Source organism: Setaria viridis, chromosome 3 (assembly GCF_005286985.2).
Source record: "Setaria viridis chromosome 3, Setaria_viridis_v4.0, whole genome shotgun sequence".
Taxonomy (NCBI): domain Eukaryota; kingdom Viridiplantae; phylum Streptophyta; class Magnoliopsida; order Poales; family Poaceae; genus Setaria; species Setaria viridis.
Genome location: NC_048265.2, coordinates 22,707,672 through 22,730,152, shown reverse-complemented (window position 1 = coordinate 22,730,152; position 22,481 = coordinate 22,707,672). Strand labels below are relative to the sequence as shown.

The window sequence follows — 22,481 nt, the reverse complement described above, 5'->3', positions numbered from 1 at the left end:
ACGTGGCCGACTCCTATTGACTCGTGTTCATATAGCCGATGCAAAGATAACATCGCCTTGAGGACGGGACATTTGACTAGTCTGGCCGATTTATTATTCGGTACAGCGATGGGATACATGGCCGACATGGTACAAGTCGCCCTTAGACCAAAAGCACCAATACATTCATTGACCACATTTTTTCTTAATCTCTCTCTCGATCCGGCCTAACTCTATTAGGAGGCGGGTGCTCTTTTCCTCCAAGGCCTCCATGGCGGCTTCAACAACAACTTGGCGAGGAAGTTAGTGGCTTCTGTCGAGAGGCGATTGGGATGTCTCTGCCATGGCATCTTCGAGGGCGACCTGACGAGGAAGCGGATGACTCCTTTCAGTTGGCGGCCGCCTAGAACTGTTGGCGTCCATGTGATCCACAATCTTTTGGACATGAGCGGGGATATGATCCTTGAGTTCTTTGTGATGAGCCCTGATCAGATCTTTGTCCGCCTGCGTTAGCGGTTCGTCAGAGTGCATAACCTCGTGGCTCGTTCCAGGCAAGGACTAAGGCGTCTCGGTTGAAAAGTAACAAACAACTACCCGTCGTCAGATTGATTGAAACGTCAAGCGAAGGAACAGAGGAGACTTCATACCTGATTGACGGAGAAAGAAGAAGAAGACATCTCGGCTCCTGTTCTAAGAAGTATGAAATCGGACTACTCGAGGAAAGGAGGTTGGGTGAGGTGTGGGTGCCCTTAAAAGCAATACGGGGATCTCATACTTATAGAAAGGAAAAGATAAGGGGCTGGTAAAACACATCCCGTCGAAGTAAAGGACTATTAAATGAAAAGCTGCAACAGAGGACGGTCCAAGTTTGAATTCGTACGTCAACGGCAAAAGAACATTAAATGTTTGTACAAAGCATTCAGTGTTTTACAATTCACCCGAGGAGGGCATTAATGGTCGCAATCACTCGCTGCCTAACCTGATCGGCCGAATCTAAAGTCCACTGGTCATCGTCAGCCGATCCAGGGACTTCTAGCATGTGGCGATGAAGTTTGATTGCTTCGTGGGCTAGGTTCTACCTCTCCTGCTTCAAATCGGCGATGACAGATGGGAGGTCTTGGAGTTTCTTTTCTTCGGCGGCTATGGCCTTGGTCACCTGCTCCATCTCCTTGGCAAGCTCTGCCCTTCGCCGTTTGAGGCGGTCTATGGCGCTAACGATATTTGGACTAGAGCTTTCAAGGAAGCTGATTCTTTGGTGCACTTCCTGAGCTCGGTGGTTATAGGAGTCCTCCTCTTCACGTGCTTTTGCTAATTTGGCACGATCGCCCATGTGTCATAAAGCTCTAAACATCGGGATCCGCATTGACTCGATATACGTTGCGAGTGCCAGAGCTTCTTCTGCCTCTTCTGGAACTCGGCCTTTGATTTCGCTGAAAAGTTACCGAATTGGCGAGGCGTCTTCCACCAGTTGGCCGATATCATCTTGGAGGAGGATCCGTATGCTCTGGAGCTTGGAGCGAACTTCGTCAGGGATTGAACTCCGAGCGGCTTGGCGCGAGGCAACCTCTTCATCATCTGAAAGAGCAACCGCAAAGGAAAAAAGACTATTGTTGGGAGTATCCTGCTCCTGAGAAAGAATAAATAATACGAATTAGCCGACGGTAATAGGAAATCGGCCGATTTGGGTATTAAGTTTCTTACCTCTTTAAAGCGGATTTCTTTTGCTTGTGCCGGTGGGAGTGTTACCCTCATCTCGGGAATTGGCGCGGCTGGCTCATCAGAGGAAGAAGATTCGACGATTATCGGTGCCGTACTCGGGCCAGCCTCCTAGAAAGGTGCAGGAAATGGATCTCTATAAGCATGAGGCAAGTGATCAAGTTTGATGATAGATAATGACTGCTATACCTCTGCAAGTCATCCGGCCGGTGGTTGTTGAAAGGGCAGGCCTAGAGTAGCCTGCATCAAAAATCAGTTAGATTTCGATTAAGTGTTAAGAAGTTGGAGCTAAACAGATATCCTCTACCTCAGTGGGAGGGATTGCCGGTGTCTCGGTCTCTGACTGGAATGTGGCCGATTGCTGCGGAGATTGTACTGGGGCGATTTGCGCAGCCTAACAGAAAAAAAGTTTAATACCGATAGGATACTTAGAAGAGTGCGAAGTGTACGAAGTTACCTGAACGGCTTCTACCAACAATGATGCAGCAGCTGCTCCAGCTTCTGTAGCGGCCTGGGGGTCGACTTCTTCGATAATCGGCGGAGTCGGTACAGCTAAGGATTCAGATGATGCCACCGCCGATTGATTAGCCGATTCTATACGGGCACGCACCCAGCGGCTCGTCTTCTTTGAAGAAGTTATCTTTAGCTTCTGTTTTGATCGGCCGGTGGTGATGTCCTTGATGGTTGGGGCCTGAAAGCTGATAAGTGGAAATGATGTATACGGGTACCGATTTTCTATCGACCTGCCGCTTCGGCTGCGCGTTGGAGGGAGTCGACTTCCAGACTGTAAGAGAAAATAAAAGTTAGCGATAAATTCATAGTATAAAAGAAATGACATTGAAATCGGCTGAGAAGAGGGTAGTACCGCTGCGTTTGGGTCGATGTTGTCAGGATCCAGATCATTGCAATATGTTGCGGGGGATACACAGAAGAGATGCTGCTTCCATTCTCCCCACCATAATTTGAATTGTTGGACAGCAAAAGGAGCTACTACCAGTTGTTTAGATCAATGGTACTGGAGTCAGGCACTAAACTGCACAGCCGATTATAATCAAGACCCTTGGTGAGTTCATCTCGAAACTTTGTGCGGCCGGCAAAGTAAACCCGAATCAGCAACTGACCGAGGCCGAACTGTTGTGCTGCAACCGACAGATTATAAAACTCATAAGTTGGGGAATCCTTCCCGGAAAAGAAGTTCGCTGGTAAGATCCCTGGTTTGATCAAGACATCAGTGAGCTCATTGTCGAAGGAGTTGGTCGTCGAGTCAAAGCAGAAGGGAAGCTCAAAAAGTGGCTCAGCTCTCTGGTATGGATACCAACTTGTAGTTTCTTCACTAAAGCCGTTGTAGAAGCATCTGAAATACTCGGCTGTGTGGGTGGGGGTGAACTGGCTGCCAGGAAAGGCTGATGCCGCTTCACCAAAAGAGGTGCACTGTCGTCGTACTGTAGGGTTTTCCTCCGATTCAATGTTGGGGAATGTTTTGATCTCTATTTGCTGCTAGAAAACCTTGCTCATGTATAAGTTGAGCCAGAGAGTAATGAACCACCAGGGACCACCAGGATTACCAATCGGCTCTCCGGTTGACAGTTTCACAATGATCTGATGCATCATGTGATAGGCCAATCCTAACAGGTGTTTTCCTAAAGGGATAGTGGATCCTCTTGCCAGGGCTTCGGCCAGAGCTTGTGTGTTAGAGGAGGGGCCGACTGCTTTGTCGCAAAAGAAGTGCTTCTCTAACCACATCATCAAGAAGGCTGTATACTCTCTCTCTCCAATCGTCCCAGTCTTCATGTTCTTGTTGATATATCCCTTCCACCCGCCGATTCCTTTCGTCTCCAGCCGATGGGTCGGCTTGATCAGATAATTAAAAGGTGTATCGGCGGAGGAAATGTCGAGATTGGTCAGCATCAAAACATTTGCCAGTGTCTGGGTCATGGGTCCGTGACCAAAAAGAAACGCATTGAGCGCGTCAGACCAAAAATAAGAGGCTGCTATGACCAGGGGTTTATTCTTCTCCACTTGGGACAAAGATAGATTTATGCATTGGCCGATTTTCAATTCGTCCGAGGGAACTCTTTTGGAGTTGGCCATTCTTTGATACCATTCTCTCCAGCCAAGAGTTTCGTTCGGCCAAGATCTAAATGCGTCTGTCCACTGGTTCAAGTCCATGGGCGATTGCTTAAAAGGGATCCTGTGGGTTTCTAGATTGATCAGATCAGTCAAGTCTGGATTCCCCATAGGGCCTAGGCCAATAAGACCAGGTGCATCAGAAAAGCGGATGGTGATTTGCTGTCTGACCGCCTAAGAAAGGTAAAAAAGAAGAACTAAGAATAGATCTAAAAGACGCATGGGCAGTAAAAAGTAAGGAGGAAAGTTTCGGGTGTTTACCTCTAGAATGAAGCTCATGGTCGCCAATGGAGTCACCGATGGAGTCGCTGATGGAGCCGCCATTGAAGAAAGTGAAGCGGGATGAAGACGATAGAAAGATCGCCGGAGAGATGCGACTGGGAGGCAAAGGGGTGCTGGGATGTGATGGAAGATGATTCGCCGGGGAAAGGAGAGTTACTGAGCTCGTGGAGAAGAGGCGGTGGAGAATGCTGGTATTTAAAGACGGTCCGAGAGAAGGGGTAAAGGCGAGATTTTTACCGCGCCGTCTACACAAATTTCAGAGGAGCAGTTGTCTCAGGCGCCCAGTTCGAAAAGATTGCAATCATTAGGTAGAAGGCAGCGAAACAGAAGGGGGTTTTTGCCACGTTTGTTTCGGAGAGAAAGTTAAAAAAGAATTTCGAAGTAAAAGTTATGTTTTACTCCAAAACTGGGGGCATGTGTTGACGCCAGATTTTGACACGTGTTTTGAATCGGCGTCAGGGAAGGAAAAGATTGGCCGATGCGGCGGATTAGAAGCTACAGTTGGGAATCGGTCGATTGACGTTACAGATTGGCGAACGGAGTTGATGAAGATCGGCCGATTGGAAGGTTAGGGCAGCTGGGCCAATATGGGCTTAAGGTGGGCTAGAAAAGAAGATAGAAAGAGATTGGCCCATGGGAGTATGATAACCAACTCCGATACGAGTTGTGTTTGTAAATATTTGTTATCGTTTAAAATTAGAGATACATCCTAGTCGGTTAGGAAATCAGTTGTAACAGGCTATAAATAGCCATCTTTAGAGATTTGTAAAACAACACATCAATCAATACAAATAATCTACTTTTTCATCGTACTTTACTTTGTAGTCGGCGACTTCACGAGTACATCTTTTTCTTTTACGAGTTCGTACGGGTTGGCAAGACTGCATCGACACGATCTCCGGCCGATTCTGTAAGTTCCGTTTATCGAGTAATATCTAAGATTTAACTTCGGGCGCATCGCTGTCGTTTCGTTTAGATTTATTCACCAGTTATTGATATTTACTAGAATTATAGGTTTTATCTGTCGTTCTAGTTTATCACCGTTATCCAGCTTGAGATTCGAACTGTAGGCTTCATTACCGTTATTCTTATTTATCGCCATATAGCCGATTAGATCTATTTCAAGTGTTGCATTTGTAGCGTTGTTTAGCCAACCCTAGTAGTTTTCTTTACAACTGCTACGTGATTATTGGCTGCTCTATTGCCGGTCATCTCCACAGTAAATCGGCCAATTCGCTGATAGCTTTTCGAGATAGATCGGAACTTTAGCCGATCGAAACCCCTGGAATTTAATACGTTTCTTTCCTTGTCAATCAATAGGTTAGATTGACTGGCACGCCGCGCGAACCGCACCAGGACGATAAGCCGAACAGGAGTTAAGCAGATTCTTCCGGATCGTGTGTCCGACGTTGAATATCATCGGTCGATTTTTAACGCCAACAGAAACATTTCTTTTTTTAAAAAGAAAAACATAAACTGAACGACGATTGATGTAATAATGCCCGAGTGCAGGCTCTAGCTCGCTTGAACTGATGTTAATGGACAACGATAGCTTAACACACCAACCACGTGAAAAGGAAAGCTACCGCAAACGGATCCATAGTCACTGTCAGCACATCTAGTCCTCGGTGCAAGCAAGGTTTCTTTATTTGCTCAATAGCTTGTTCAGCAAATGGAAGCAAGGTTTCTTTATTTGCTCAATTGCTTGTTCAGCAAATGGACGACTTCACGCTCTGCGAGCCAAGACCCCGCACGAACGCCAATGGCCGCCTCGGAGACGACCAAGGAGCGGCGCCGCCACCACTTCGTGCTGGTTCACGGGATGTGCCACGGCGCGTGGTGCTGGTACAAGGCCGCCACGGCGCTCCGGCGTGCGGGCCATCGCGCCACGGCGCTCGACATGGCCGGCTGCGGCGCGCACCCGGCGCGCCTCGCCGACGTGCGCACCTTCGAGGAGTACACGAGCCCGCTGCTCGACGCCATGGCCGCGCTGCCGCCCGGGGAGCTCGTGGTGCTCGTCGCGCACAGCCACGGCGGGTACAGCGTCGCGCTCGCCGTGGAGAGGTTCCCGGACAGGGTCGCCGCGGCCGTGTTCGTGGCCGCTTCCATGCCGGCCGTCGGCCGTCCCATGGCTGCCACCAGTGACGAGGTAACGTGCTGTACTGCGTTTATAACCTGAATAATGTTCGACTGTTGTGTGGTACACTGGTATATAACGAATCTTGTTTTTTTTTCCCCTTTACATTGTTATACCAGTTACTAGCATATCTTGGGCCGGACTTCTTCCTGGATTCAAAGGAGCTCCAACAAGAGAATCCTGAGATCAAGGGCAAACCATTTATCTTTGGGCCCAACTTCATGGCCCAAAGGCTTTACCAATTGAGCCCACCAGAGGTAACATTTATACTTGATGCGACATCCCAAATTCGCATTTGGTTTTAATTATAAGCATTCTTGCAGAAAAAATATTATATAAATGCGTTACACAAAATTGACTTAAGCTTTAAGTTTGCATAAAATTTTGCATTAGGTGTTTGTTAGCACGTTGAATGCATGAGTTTTGGATGTTAGTCAAATGGCTAAAAAATGTATCTAAGAGCATCTTCAACAGATGACCTAAACTGATTTGCTATATCTAAAAACTACCAGAATACTTAAAATACCCCAGAATACTTAAAATGCTCAAAAAACAGGTCCAACAGATGACCTATGGATTGCTATTTTAGACTATGATCTAAATTTCTCTCTCCTTGATCCAAATATACCAATCTAACTCATGGATTGCTATATTCTCTCTTGGATTGCTATTTCATGCGGGAGGAACCAACTGCTCCCCATCGGAGACTTCCGTGCCCAGGAGATGGAATTTTTCGTAGATATTGTGAACCGTTCTCTTCCATTTTCAATTTTTCATAGATATTGTGAAGCCTTCACCACCTTGGATTTGGTAAAGCATAATTACAATACACGAGTTCTTTAACCTGTTCAACACCAAAGGCTAATTGAATTTGCACCTGAAATTCAAATTCGTTTATGAGTGTCATAATTTGCATATAAGTACTCTAATTGAATAAATATGATAAAGGATCTATAGACGAAGATGCAAAAAAGTTTATTTGCAGTTGTGACTAAATCTTCATTTTGTTTTGTTTTAAAAAGAAATGGAAGCCCAGTAGCTAAAAAGACAATGGTTTTGGTGGCTCGTGTGCAACCTATGCAGCGTATGAAACTCAATGTGTGCTATCACAAAGAGAATAGAATTGTTGCCTGCTCTAAATTAGCCTAAAATGTTAGGGAAAATGTCGAAGCATGAGAAACGTTCAATAACGCTATACCTTAAGTGTTGTTTTTATCCCTTAAGATCATTTGCCTGTAGGACTTGACTCTGGGCCTGATGCTGATCAAGCCTGCCAATGCATTCACAACGGGCTCTCCAGATGAAGTGGTCATGAGGGACGCGAAGTTGCTCACGGAGGAGCGGTACGGGTCGGCGAGGCGAGTGTTCGTCGTGGTGGAGGACGACCACGGCATCCCGGCGGAGTTCCAGCGCCGCATGGTCGCGCAGAGCCCCGGCATCCAGGTGGAGGAGGTCGCCGGAGCTGACCACATGGTCATGCTCTCGCGGCCAGAGAAACTGGTTGAGCTCCTCATCAGAATTGCCGACAAATTGAAGCAGTAACTGATAAAATATGATGCTTTTCTTTGTTGTTGTGTTGTCACTCTGCAGTGTGGACTCAAAGTACCGCTGTAAAATTTTAATTATATATGACACAATGAGCGACTTGAAATAGTTTCAAATTTGTAGTATGTAGGAACATTTCTCATAGGCGTCTTAATGTCAATAGACGGATACACATTAGTTTTTAAAATAAGTCTAGAAAAATACAAGCAGCAACAGGTTCCACTAAAAAATTAAACTTAAGAGTAAATTTCTCCGGTAGTCCTTAAACTTGTTCCGAGTTCTCATTCTAGTCCTGATACTCTCAAAATGCACGGAGTAGTCCTTAAACTTCTCCCAAACTCTCATCCTAGTGCCGGTACTCTCGAAATGGGCATGACAATCCCTAAACTTGTTCCCAAGCTCTCATCCAGGTCCATAAACTTGTTCTGAGCTCTCATCCAGGTCCATAAACTTATCCCGAGCTCTCATCCAATAAAACCTTTAAGTTGGATTTGAACTTGGTTTCAAATCCTTATGATTTTTTTATCAATTTGGAATGAGATTTGAACTCGGTTTCAATTTATCATGAATTTTGGATCATTTTTAGTGGGATTTGAATTTTTAGAATTTGAAGCCCACTCAAATTCATCCAAAGTTCATGAGTATTTAAGCCCAAGTTGGAATCCTATTCAAAATCGATCAAAATTCATGAGGATTTTAAACTAACTTCAAATCAAACGCAAAGTTTTAGCGGATGAGATCCTTGGACAAATTTATGAATCTAGATGAGAACTCAGGATAAGTTTAGGGACTGTTACATGTATTTTGAGAGTAACGGGATCGGGATGAGAGCTCAGGACAAATTGAAGGACCAGGATGAGAGTTCGGGACAAGCACTACGGGAAACAGTAAAGATGCCGAGTGCCACAGTGTCAGTGTTTTAGACCGGCAACCTGCCTAGGGGGTACCTTAGGTGGTCTTTTATGCGGTAAGGGCCGTCGAGAATCAAGGAGTCAATGGTGACGCAAGGAACACGATTTAGACAGGTTCGGGCCGCTAGATCGCGTAATACCCTACATCCTGTGTGTTTGTTTGTATTGATCTTAGATACACTTGGAGTTCTTCTGTTTGAGGGGGGTCCCTACCCGCCCTTATATACACGGGAGGGTAGGGTTACAAGTCCGAGTCCTAGTCGAGTACAATTACAGAGCTCTACTCGGTATAGCCCGAGTAGTTTCCATTTACATACTTGACTAGTCCGAGTGGGATACGCCTATCCCCTTGTCTTGATCATGTCCGAGTACGTCCCTTAGTGGGCCGTTCAAGGTCTACTTGTGGGCCGGGTGCATGCCCGACAAGCCCCCGAGTACTTTGTAGTCGTGCGCTGTAGTCTCGAGCACTGTGGGCACTATCCGAGTAGTCCATAGAGGCTGTAGTGTCCAAAGTGCCCGAGTACTGTCGCGTGGCTGGAAGGTACTCTTCTTGTCCCTTTGAGTTGCTTATTCCAAGAATTTTATATGGTAGTGCGATGACAATTGCACTCCATATGGAGTAGCCCCCGATCCTTAGGTTGAGTCGAAGACTCAGGCTTAGGGTCAATCCTGCTTCTTGGCCCATAGGGGAAGGAGCTGGTATTGCCGGCGCCGAAGGTGGGGCCGACGAACTAGACTGCGTCGCCGCCTCCTGGAGTGACGTGGCAGCATTCTGTGATGAAGGAGGCGGCCGTTCAGGTGCTTGTCGATGCCAAGCTTCTACAGCTGAAGGAGGTACTCGAGTGGAGGCCTGCCTTTGCTGATGCGTGGTAGTTCGAGAAGCATCCGAATGAGACGGTTATGCTTGCTCACTTTGTGGAGAGGGGACTGGCCGTGCCTACCTCCGACTTCTTCAGAGGTATCCTCGAGTACTACAATCTTCAACTGGTGCACTTGAACCCCAATGGTGTACTGCATATGTCAATTTTTGTGCACTTGTGCGAAGTTTACTTGGGAGTTCCTCCTAGTCTTGAGCTGTTTAGGAAGTTGTTTCGCTGCAAACCTCAGCCTAGTGCACTTAGGACGGAGGTCTTTGGAGGCGCCGGGTTCCAACTTAGGAACTCAGGCGCTTATCTTGAATATAATCTGACTGACTCCCATGAGGACTGGAAGAGGAGGTGGTTCTATATTGGGAACCATAATCATCGCTTGTCGGTGGTTACTAGTCATGCGCCAAAGCATGCGGAGAACTGGGTGAGCGAACCTGAAGATACCCCTGAACTCGAGTACTTGCTTACCCAGATTGCCGAGTTGAGGGTACTCGGTTTAACTGGAATTAATGTAGCGGCCAGTTTTCTCAAGAGGAGAATTCAGCCTCTTATGAAATGGGCTCACTCGGGGGGTGAGTACTCAGGTTTGAACGACCCGTCACGTATGTCTCCGGATGACATTTCTGACGATGATGTTAAGGCGCTGCTGGGCAAGTTCTTCAGGAACTATCAAGGAGTACCAGTTATTCTTTCAACTCTTCGTCAGTATGATGCTTGGTATCAGCCAGAAGTGGTATGGTCTTTCACTTGACTTGTACTTTTTTGAACTCTTGGAATATTTGTCTGATCATCAACTTGTTTTTGTAGTCCCGAGTTCTTGCCGGCTATCTGGCGCAGTCAGAGGAGGAAGAATCGGTTGCTGAGGAATCAGAGGACAAGCCTTCTCCTCCTGTGAAGAAACGCCAAGTAGTCTGCAAGAGATCTGCTAAGTCAGCCTCGGCTTCAACTCCTGAGAAGTCTCAGGGTACCAAGGTGTGTACTCGTGTACTTATTGGTAACTTGGTAAAGTTTATCCTGTAGTCTTTTGATGGTTTCTTTGGTTCTGAAAAGGATGTCGACGTGACCCCTAGTGGTGATGAAGCTACTTCTGAAGAAGTAGTCATGACCGCCCCGGGCGTTGGTGTTGCGTCTGTTGAGAAGGTGCCAATGGAGGTGCCGCCAGCAGATGCTGGAGTAGCCCCCGAGCTGATAGTCCAGGCTCCATCGGCTAACGTGCCGCCAGTCCCTGGTCAGGCAGTTCTGGGTTTGCTTGCCGGACGGGCCGACGTTGTGAAAGAAGTATCACCAGTAGTTGCTACTAGTTCTTTGTTATCCAATGTGATCACTAGTGGTGAGCTTTCTTCCCGACTATTTTTTGTTAGTCTGAGTTTGTTGTAGTCTTGACCCTATTTTTTCCAAGTCTTGGCAAGAAGACAGCGACAGAGGCTGCTCCTGTGGCGCCGAGTACTCGACCGCCTGTTCCTGAGAAGAAGCGTGTGCGATTGCCGCCACGATCAACTCGGTGAGTTGTTTATCCTTGGTGTGTATCTTCGAGCTTTGTTGAAGCCATGCGATGACTTTATATTTTGATGTAGGGATGTGGAGGAGACTATCCCTGTAGAGGTAGGAGTAGAGTCATGTCCTCCAACTGCTCTTTCCGCTCCTTTGGAGGATTTGTCTGTCGAAGAAGTAAACGGAGTTGATGCTAGTCGCCTTGGAGCTACCATGTCTATGCTTCAGGAAGTGATCCGCTCGGTGGAAGATCCCTCCGCTGCTTCGGGTTCTGGGAATGTATCTTTGTCGATGTCTACTGGTGGGGCTTTGGCTGTAGTGGATGTAAAGAAATCCAAGGAACCAGCTGCTCCAGGTATGTAGCCGTGGTCCTGGTATTATAGTCGTAGTATTGAGGTGACTGATGTTATTCTCTTAGGTACCGCCTTGGGTGCAGCTCCTCATGTTGTGAAGAGTACTCCGGGTCCAGTACTCGGGCTTCCATCTGAGTCAGAGTTCCAGAGAGCTGTCGATGTTTTTCAAAGCTTCCAGGTGTGTTTTCTTTGCTTGTCTAACAGATTTAGTAACTAGGGGACTTGACTGTTTGCTTTGCTTTGCAGGATTTGTATGACAGGACGCAAAGGAACGCTCGGGCCCTTCAGGAGCGAAATGAACAATTGGAGCAGGAGTGTGCTCGGCTTACAGAATCCTTAAGGGTTCATGAAGATGGAGCGAAATCCTTTGCCGTTGAGCGGTCAGATCATGAAGTCTTGCAGCAGAAACTGGAGAGCCGCTACAAGTCTTTGAATAAAAAATATCAAGGTGAGTATTGACCATGTTCTGAGTATATCCGACTGTAGTCGGTTTGTTTGAACTTGGGCGCTTTTGCAGAGCTCAAGAGGAAAGAGGCTTGTGCGAGTAGCCAACTCCTTGACTGGAGAAACGCGCACGACCGAGTGGCGGATGAGGCTGAACATCTTCGGGCTGCGCTGACGGAGGCACAGGCTGCCTGCGAGCATCATTGGGACAGGAAGATCCAGAATGGAGTGATGCTTGCTATGTCCATGGTGGCATGCAGAGATCATGCCCAAACCGTAGGAAGACTTCGAGGCGAGCTTCAAGAGTTAACTGATGCCGCTCAAGACTTGGTGAATGCTATTGCCTCCTTGGAAGAGGATGCAGGACCGCGATCACTAGGCGAGCGCTTGAAGGCTGCTCCGGGTAAGGTGGCCGGCCTCTGCAAGGCTGTGTGCAAACAAGTCCTCGTTGTGGTCAAGTCATACTACTCGAGGGCAAATTTGTCGGCGGCTGGTGACGGCGTTGCTCGCAACTGCACAGAGGAAGCCTATGCGCAGTACCTCGAGGAGGCTGAGCCAATCGCGTCAAAGATGTCTGAATTTGTATCTCGGGAGGAGCCTTGAGCTTTTATGTACTCTTGTAAACTTTCGAGTACTTGGATTGACACTTTGTCTGAAATGAACACTTGTCCAATATTTATGTGAAGTGGTTTTGAGGACTGAGTTTGAGTAGTCGTGATGTAGTTGAGTACCCTGCTTTGTTACTCTGTGAATAGGGGGTGCACGGGTGTACTGTACTCTTTTGTCCTTTGTGGCATGAATGCTTTCACGTGGGCAGTCAGAGGTCGTCCAGACTCATCGATCACGGGTGCATAGTAACTCCTGGGTGGTTGGTGGTTGCAGCCCTTGGCTATAAATAGACCGCCCTGGAGGTCGACCCGAATCAAGCTTTTGAGTAGCGATGGATTGCCTTCGGTTGCTGTTGTTTGAGTGTAGAGAGCCTTCAAAGAATGCACCAGTGCTAGAAGATTCCTCGTAGATTGGAGCCACCTTCCCTCCACAGACTCTAGCACTCGTAGGGATAGCCGCGATGCTAGAAGAATCCTCGTAGGAGGGTGCATCACGCGCCTCATCTTGTAGCTCGTGATCCAGCCGAGTACGCGCTGGAACTCGCGGGTGATGGGTGATGAGTGCCGCGGTCTTTATCCTGCTCACTTAGAGGTGGAGGTGTGACCGTAGAGTGGGTTGGCTCGACAAGGCTAGCAAAAGAGCAGCCTTATTTCCTTCTTTGCGCAGTACGCGGGATTCATCGTTGCCGCTATCAAGGCAGCGGCGGCGCAGGAGTACCTGGCGTTGCCTTGGGTAGAGGGCCTGGATATGGCTGCATTTTGCATAGCTTCCTTGCATGTAGGTCCCTCCCGTTGTAGTCGGCAGACCTGAGTGGCCTTGTGATAGTGTAAAAGCCTGAGGCTTAAATGCAGCCCGCCAGTAGCCAGTTGCTTGTAGTCGTTTTGTATTGTATTTCGAGTACCTTTACTCGTATGTAACTTGATGTATCTTCGGACTTAAGAATTACTACACCGCTGAGGCTTTGTACCAGAGCTGGAATGCCTGTTGAGTTAGTAGTCTTGGGTCAAGAGTAGTATATCTTGTAGTCGGTAGTCGAGCTGTTGGCTTCGAGTAGTTGACATGAGTTTTTGCTTTAAGCAATTACTCGAGTTCTTTTGTCTACTATGGGTAGTAGCGACAGAGGTGTTCTATATTCCAAGAGTTTGGTACTTGTTCTCCTAAGAGCTCTTGTAGTCTGTAAGATCTGGGCGCTGTAACCTTGGATACAATGTAAGGGCCTTCCCATGGTGAATTGAGTTTATGCAACCCTAACATGTCTTGGATATGTTTGAGGACCATGTCGCCTAAGTTGAAGATCATTCTTTGATGTTGCGATCGTGGTAACGCCTTAACCCATCAAGGTATCTAGCAGATTGTACTAGCGCTGCGCATCTTACTTCTTCTAGACTGTCTAGATCTGTTCGCCTTGTTTCTTCTGCCATTTCTTTGTCGTATTGTTTGACTGAGGGAGATTGCCACATAACGTCTGCGGGTAGTATAGCTTCTGAGCCATATACTAGAAAATAGGGAGAGAGCCCAGTGGTCTTGCATGGTTGGGCTCATAGTCCCCACAGAGCGTTGGGTAATTCCTTGAGCCATTTGCCTCCTTTTGTGTTGCCGACGTCATGTAGTCATTTCTTAAGAGCTTCGAGTATCATACTGTTGGCACGCTCGACTTGTCCATTGGCTCATGGGTGAGCGACCGAGACATAGCGGACGTCGATTCCACTATTCTCGCAGTATTCCCAGAAGTCATGATTGTTGAAGTTGGACCCTAGGTCTGTGATGATTCTGTTGGGAAAACCGTAACGGTGTACGATTTCATCCAAGAAGTCGAGGACTCGGTCTGCCTTGGGGCAGGTGACTGGTTTGACCTCGATCCACTTGGTGAATTTGTCGATAGCCACGAATACTCGGTTAAATCCTCCTGGCGCGGTTGGCAATGGTCCTATCATGTTCAGCCCCCAGCAGGCAAACGGCCATGTTGGAGGTATTGTGACTAGCTTGTAGGCAGGGACATGTTGCTGTTTAGTGAAAAATTGACAATCTTTGCAATTCCAAACTAACTGTTTTGCGTCGGCCAAAGCCATTGGCCAGTAAAAACCTGCTCTGAAAGCCTTGCCGACTATTGTTCAGGAGGATGCATGGTTGCCGCAGTTTCCTTTGTGAATTTCCTCTAGGATTTCTTGGCCGTCTTCACGGGTAACACACTTCATGAGTACTCCTGATGATACACTTTTCCTGTAGAGCTTGTCTCCGACTAGAACATAATTTTTTCCTCATCCGGAAATTTGCTCAGCTTGATTTTTGTGAGAGGGTAATTTGTGATCCTTGATGTAGTCGATGAAGGGTGTCCTCCAGTCGGCTTCTATCATCATGATTTCTTGAGTGACGTCTGTAGTCTAGACTACTAGTGGTGTCATTTGTTCAGTTATGGATGGCTTGTGCAGTTCGTGTACGAAAATTCCTGTTGGAACCTCTGCACGAGTCGAGCCCATTTTTGATAACACGCCAGCGGCTACGTTGTTGTCGCAGACGATGTGATGAAATTCCAAGCCTAAGAACTTGTTTTCCACTTTGCAGACTTTTTTGCAATAAGCGTCCATGTTGTCCTTGTTTCGGTCCCACTCGTCATTGACTTGGTTTATAACGACTAGTGAGTCGCCGTATACCAGTAGTCTTTTGATGCCGAGGGAGATTGCAAGACGGAGGCCGTGTAGCAGTACTTCATACTCCGCTTCGTTGTTTGAGGCTTCCCAGAAGATTTGCAGTACGTATTTGAGCTGGTCTCCCTTTGGGGAGATGAGGAGTACGCCTACACCAGCCCCTTCGAGTTTGAGGGATCCGTCGAAATACATTACCCAGTGCTCTGGCCTCTCGATTGGTGTTGGCACCTGATTCTCAGTCCATTCAGCCATGAAGTCGACCAAAGCCTAAGACTTGATAGCTGTCCTTGGCTTAAAGTCCATGGTTAGAGCTCCGAGTTCAACTGCCCATTTGGAGATTCTACCCGTGGCGTCTCTATTGTGGAGAATTTCGCCGAGTGGGAAATCAGAGATGACTGTGATGCTGTGTTCTTAGAAATAATGGTGCAATTTTTGTGAGGTGAGCAGAATTGCATATAAGAGTTTCTGTATCGGTGAGTACCGTGTTTTGGAGTTCGAGAGTACTTCACTGACGAAGTACATAGGTCTTTGGACTTTGTAAACGTGGCCTGGTTCAGACCGTTCGGGAGGCATGAGGGACCTCGCAACCATATCTTGGACTGGGCATCCCCTGCCTCCCCCTTTCCCTCCTGCTCCTCCTCCTCCTCCTCCTCCTCCTCGTCACCAGTTGCGTGTGCGGAACGTACCTCCTCCTCCTCCTCCTCCACCTCAGGTTCAGGCGACGGGGGGCCTCGCCGCTTTACCCTTCCCTTTACCCTTCCCTCAAGACCTCTAGACCACCTCCTCATCCTCCTCCTCCACCTCAACCCTACGTCGAGGCCTGCCTCGATGCCTCCCTCGACCGCTCCCTGAACCTAAACCAGTCCCTGTAGCGGCCAGTCTCTTGCAAATCGCCGTGAGCTTCCTCATACCGCCCACCATTGCTCAATGACCTGCAATTAAAAAGAGTAAACCAATCAGCATAGATAAACAAAACATAATTAGAAAGATATGAAAAATAACATGGTATGGAAAATTATAAATAAATTAGTACGACTCATACATGTATTAGAAATAATCGTCATGATCGGGATTTGCTAGATCATAAGTCTCATTATCACTATCATGCGTGTCGATATAATCAAGCCCGTGCTCCGAAGGAGGAATGTCGTCATCACTGTCATTGCCTAACTATAATCGTTGAAGTAATTCTAAGTCCTTCACATTCTGAACCTGTCTCCAGCGTCCTCTTCAACAACCCTTTCGTTGTCTACTTCCATTCCGATCGCTTCGGTTAAGTCTATCACAAAACTCCATTCGAGCCCATCTTCTTGGAATAACTCTCCTTCGTATGTGTTGGGGTCTATATTGTAATCTTCATTGTTTTGTGCAGGTAGTTTACCGTGTGGCGATACATTGTACACAACATCCCAACCCTTAAGACGGCTGTCAGTTTGGCACGGGTATGACAAATAATAAACTTGTGTGGCCTGTTGAGCCACAATATAGACATCGTCTCCTGGTAACATGGATGATTGTTGAATTTCGACTAGCCCAAGATTAGGGGCCCGTCTCACGACAGATGGATCAAACCAATGGCATTTGAATATGAATGGATTAAGAGGTTTGCAACCATGAAAAGTTAGTTTGTATATTTCTTCAATTCTTCCGGAGTACTCGACCCCATCAGAGCCTGGTGTAAAAACTCCGGTATTTGTGGTTCTTCGATTGGGCTGACTCTGCTCGTGCCTTGTTGTGTGAAAACGATATCCATTGACGTCATAACCAGTAAACGACCTGACCCTATAGTCACAGCCATCGGCAACCTGTCTCAACTTGACATTCATAGACGCATCGGTTGGGTCTTGCAAGTTCAAGCAGGCCGGTTCGTTATATTAATTGTATGTACGAGAATTGATGATGAAATTGGATTGTACCTTCTGTTTGAACCAAGAAATGAACCAAGAAATGAAATCGGGCATTCCATTTCCCGCACCCTCTCTGAGAAGAGTCTCAGCTTCGTGCCGGTACGGTTGCCTTGATTTACGTCGGAATTGACGATGAAATTTCCTATACCAACAAGAAATATGCGATTAGGCAAAAGAATGGTGACTAGTTCAGAACAAGTTTGTTGAGAACTTACATCATGTACGGCTCCACCTCAGATAGGTTGGTCAACACATACAGCATGATAGTACGCCACTCTTCATGTTTCAAGATCTTGCAGGTCACACCACTTGCACTTCCAAGTTGCCCTCGGAAAATGCTAAGGCTCAATTCATATTCGCTGGCATTGTAACGAGGAGGTGGATTATGCACACTAGGAAGGTTGTCAGCGTAGTATTTTGTTATGAAGTTTGACACCTCCTCTAGAATGTATGCCTCTGCAATGGATGCTTCAATTTTGCATTTATTCTTACATTTAGTTCGAAGAACCTTTTGACATCTCTCAATTGAATAGCACCAATGGCCCTGCACAGGCCCTCTCATTCGTGCTTCATACGGGAGGTGTAGAATCATATGCTGCATCGGATTGAAGAAGCCTGGTGGAAAGATCTTCTCCAACTTACAGAGCAACACAGGCGCCATTGTTTTCATTTCTGCAACCACGGTACGAGATAACTCCTTCGCACAAAGCTGGTGGAAGAAATTGCTCAACTCCGCTAGCACCTGCCAGACATGCTCAGGGACATAGCCTCGAACCATCACCAGAAGTAGGCGCTTAAGCCATATATGGTAATCATGACTGTTGAGCCCGTTGATTCGCATAGTAGCTAAATTCACTCCCCTCTTCAAATTCGATGCATACCCATCAGGGAACATTAACGTTTGGAACTATTCTAGTACCTCCCTCCTTTGGGTCCTCGTTAGAATGAAATCGGCCTTAGGCTTTCTCCACGACTTGCCAGCTCTTGGAGGCACCATGTTTAACTTTGGTCTGTTACACAACCTCGCTTGATCCACTCTAGCCTTAACGTTATCCTTTGTCTTGTCAGGAATGTCCATGATTGTACCAAAAATTGCCTCGGCGATATTCTTTTCGATGTGCATTACATCAATGTTATGTGCAAGAAGAAGGTCATCAAAATAGGGGAGGTTCCACAAGCATGACTTCTGAGTCAAAGCATGTTGCTCACCATATCCCACAAAACCACCTTCTTCATTATTGACCTGAAGAGCGTCTAACTGAGCACGAACTGCGGCCCCTGTCATCATCGGCGGTGCGGGGTCTTTAACTACGACATCTTTTGTAAAATTGTTGATGTCTCGTCTGAATGGATGTTCAGGAGGGAGGAATTGTCGATGTTTGTCGAACGAAGAATACTTGCCACCCTTCGACAACCAAATGAACTTCAAAGATGCTTTGCATACTGGGCATGGGAACTTCCTGTGAACACACCATCCGCAGAAAATCTCATATGCCGGCAAGTCATGCAGGGAGTACTGGTACCAAACATGCATCTTGAAGTTTGTCTTTGTAGCTCAGTCATATGTCCATACCCCTTCCTCCCAAGCACGGACCAAATCATTAATCAGAGGCTCCATGTACACACTCATATTGTTCCCCAGGTGCTCTGGAATTATCAACGACAAGAATATATTATGTCGTTGAAAGAGGATGCCAGGGGGGAGATTCAGGGGGATAACGAAAATGGGCCAACAAGTGTATGGGGCGGCCGCCATTCCATAAGGATTGAACCCATCTGTTGCCAACACAACACGTACATTACGGGCCTCTAGAGCTTTCGCAGGATAAATCGCATCAAAGCTTTTCCAGGCTTCAGCATCGGATGGGTGTACCAGCTTCTCAGGATTATATCGACGTCTGTTTTTGTGCCATGTCATCTGTTTCGCGGATTCTTCAGTCATGTAAAGTCGTTGGATCCTCGGTATGAAAGGAAGATACCGTAGAACCTTCACGGGGATTGCGAACTGCTTCTTCTGACCATCACCAGAGTCTATCTCCAGAAACCTAGACGATTCGCACTTCACACAGTACTTTGCTTCCGCATACTCTTTCCTAAATAAGATGCATCCCTTCAGGCAAGCATGTATATGCTCGTATGGCATCTTAAGTGCACGAAGGAGTTTCTGTGCCTCATACATGCTCTTTGGCAATATGTGACCAACTGGGAGCAGGCTTCCAAAAACTGTCAGCATAATATCAAACGTGTCTCGACTCAAGCTAAACTAAGCTTTACAGCCATTAGGCGTGCAATGGCAACCAGTTGAGAAACCTTGGTATGGCCGTGAAGGGGTTGCTGTGCCGCAAACAACATTTCGTAATAAGCCTTTGCGGTAGCCTCTAGCTCCTCCTCCCCATGTGCTTCATCGAAGTGTGCTTCATGATAGTCATTTAAGATGTCTCCCACCCTGGCATCATCATCATATTACTCGATGCATTGTCTCAAGACCTCGTCTCTCCCACGATCGGATTCACCATGGTAGATCCACCTGGTGTAGTCTGACGTAAATCCGTTCTTCACAAGATGTTTGCCCATGTCTAGCTTGGTTTGCTGACGCATGTTTCCACATTTCCTACACGGACACCAAGTCGATCTAGCTCCTTTGACACTTGCAAACACTCGTTCCAAGAAAACATCCGTCTTGTCAATCCATTCATTGGTCAACGAATTCTGACTAGAGCGGCCCGTGTACATCCACTGACGATCCTCCATCCTCTAGCATATAAGCGATTAATACAAAAAATCACATTGCATCTACACGTTCCTATATTGTCTATTAGGTGAAGATATGTCCTAATCCCACTCGAGGATGTGTAGGTGGGTTTAGTATCCATGGTCTACTCTGACCTGAGACAGAATTTCGGCAGCACCTCCCCGCTGTTCTCCAAATACACGTCCTTGATGGGAGATTGTATATCCGGAGAACAACAGGGAGGTGCTACCGAAACTCTATCTCGGATCGGAGTAGACCATGGATACTAAACCCACCTACACATCCTCGGGCTGTCCAAAAAACATGGACAATTTGAAACAGATACGGTTATAGATATGCAAAGATCTGCATATTTCCAACCGTATCTCTTTCGAACGGGAGACGCCTACCTAGGTTACGTGATATACGAACATCTTATGGAAAGAGAGGTGTAGGATGCCTCACCTTGCAATCCTGCAAAGTGACGAGTCGTGGACGGTAACGTAGCCTCTCCTGCAAGAAAAGAAATATAGAACTGTCAAGTCATAATTTGGCAGCACCTCCCCTGCACGAGGAGGTTTCTAAAACCTGCATCAAATCAAACGACACGATGGCCGACAACCACATCCACTCCAATTTAACAGCACGATGGCCGACAACCACACACAGCTCAAAAGGAAGCAAATAATCCATACATCATTCATCCTCTTCTAATTTTTAAAAGAAACTCCTATCACCTCCCTAGTCATCCTACCCTTTTATAATTTCTAATTTTTTTTTCAAATTTCTAATCTACAAGTCCTTTTCTAATTCATCCTATCATTTTCTAATTTCTAATTTATTTTCTAATTAATTTGAATAGCAAATATTGAAAAATTACCGGCTGAGAGCGGCGAGGGGGCGGGCGGGGCACGCCGGGGGCCGAGGGCGCCGGTCAAGGGGGCATGCGGGGCCAGGGGCCGGGGGTGCCGCTGGTCGGGGCGCGTGGGGCAGGGGCGTCGGGGGCTGGGGTGCGGCCGGGGGTTGGGGGCTGGCGGCCGGGGCCGGGCGGGGCGCGGCGCCGGGGTCCGGGGGTGGCGGCTGGGGGCGCGGGGGGCCGGGGGTGGGCGGGAGGCGTGTGGGTGGTGTGTGGGTGTGTGCGTGTGTGCGTAAGTTAGGGCGGGCGGCCGGCCTGGGTGCTTAACTTCCAAGCTTTGCCGAGTGCCAGATCACAGGCACTCGGCAAAGGCCCTGTTTTAATTTTTTTTTTTGGATTTTCAAACGGTGTCGCCAGTGGGCCCGCGGAACATTTGCCGAGTGTTTCGATGTGACACTTGGCAAACAGCGTACTTGCCGAGTGCCTCGATGCGACACTCGGCAAGTAGCGTCCTTTGCCGAGTGTTTCGACAGGACACTCGGCAAAGTACGCTTATATTTCATGTGTAAACTTTGCAAAAACCTAGTCAAAATCACTAAACAATAACTATTTCATTTTTCTACTAATATTATTTCATTATTTCATGGATTTATAGCTCAAATTGAATTTATATCTATTAAATTTATATAATTGCAATTAATAAATAAAAATTATCAAACGGATCCGAAAAATTCCCAAAATTTGACGTGAACCAATCTATATTGTCTATGGCCATACAAAAAATTTTGAACTCAATCCCAAATTCAAGTATCAATTCAACTCAAAATCTTACCGGATCCTTCCAACTTCTATGAATCCTCTCCGGAGATGCTTCGATTTCTAAGCATCATATGTCAAAATTTGTGTGAAACCTTCTCAATTTTTTTACCACAGCCTCCACATATGAAATCATGGCATCTTGGCAAATCTCGTGATTTTCAAACTTTGTTTGTATTTTTTTAGAATTAAAAAATCATTTGGCCACACGTTCGTGGTCGTGTTTTCTTAACAAAATGTTCGAAATTTTTTTTCATTTCCCGGATGAGATCTCAATTCGGACTCATTAACACGACTATGATTTTTCCACTCATATTATTCCATCACTTGCAGTTTAAATTTGACTTAAATCAACAAATTACTCTAAATGAAATTAATTCATTAAATACAGCAAATAGGTCAAGAAATAGACCACCTTCTAACATGCAGTGCCAAATGTCATACGTGGGGAGTACAAAAAGTGTGGAGGGTGGAGGAGGGAAAAATTGTTTTGGTTTTGCCGAGTGTCGCACAAAACACTCGGCAACCATTCATGTTTGCCGAGTGCCGGAGAAAACCACTCAGCAAACACATGTCTTTGCTGAGTGTCGACCGCGGCACCCAGCAAACTTGTAACTTTGCCGAGTGTCTGCAACGGACACTCGGCAAAGGACTAACGTCCGGCACGCCCCCCCTAACGGACGCCGCACATGCCGGTCACGTGGTTAAGATTTGCCGAGTGTCAGTTGTTTTGCCGAGTGTCGGTTACGAGTTTGCCAAGTGTTTTCAGTTTGACACTCGGTAAAGAGGATTTATGCCGAGTGTATAATGTTTGCCGAGTGTTTTCAGTTTGACACTCGGCAAACACCTGCTTTGCCGAGTGCCCGAGATAAAGCACTCGGCAAATAGAAAACACTCGGCAACTTTACTGTTTCCATAGTGAAGTTTAAGGACTGTCATGAGCATTTTGAGAGTACTGGGATCAGGATAAGAATTCGGAACAAATTTATGCTGCTAGTGAAATTTACTCTTAACTTAATCACCTGAGCGAGTTCTCTATTCAGTCAACAATTTTATAGCAATA

General features: G+C 46.8%; 1 protein-coding gene across 1 annotated transcript; it reads left to right on the top strand.

Annotated features, from left to right (window-relative positions):
* The first annotated feature begins 5,797 nt into the window (after positions 1–5,797).
* Positions 5,798–7,894, top strand: LOC117850170 (probable esterase PIR7A). The gene is made up of 3 exons (XM_034731975.2): positions 5,798–6,253; positions 6,361–6,498; positions 7,481–7,894. Exons 1-3 carry the CDS (start codon positions 5,867–5,869, stop codon positions 7,781–7,783), a joined length of 828 nt encoding a protein of 275 aa, XP_034587866.1. The 5' UTR covers positions 5,798–5,866; the 3' UTR covers positions 7,784–7,894.
* The last annotated feature ends 14,587 nt before the right edge of the window (positions 7,895–22,481 follow it).

What these genes read in the sequence shown, in the direction of transcription:
- LOC117850170 (XM_034731975.2), top strand. Translation starts at nt 5,867, where the DNA reads ATGGCCGCCTCGGAGACGACCAAGGAGCGGCGCCGCCACCACTTCGTG. An exon ending in TGGCTGCCACCAGTGACGAG is followed by an intron (nt 6,254 to 6,360) that starts GTAACGTGCTGT and finishes TTGTTATACCAG; the next exon opens with TTACTAGCATATCTTGGGCC. An exon ending in ACCAATTGAGCCCACCAGAG is followed by an intron (nt 6,499 to 7,480) that starts GTAACATTTATA and finishes ATTTGCCTGTAG; the next exon opens with GACTTGACTCTGGGCCTGAT.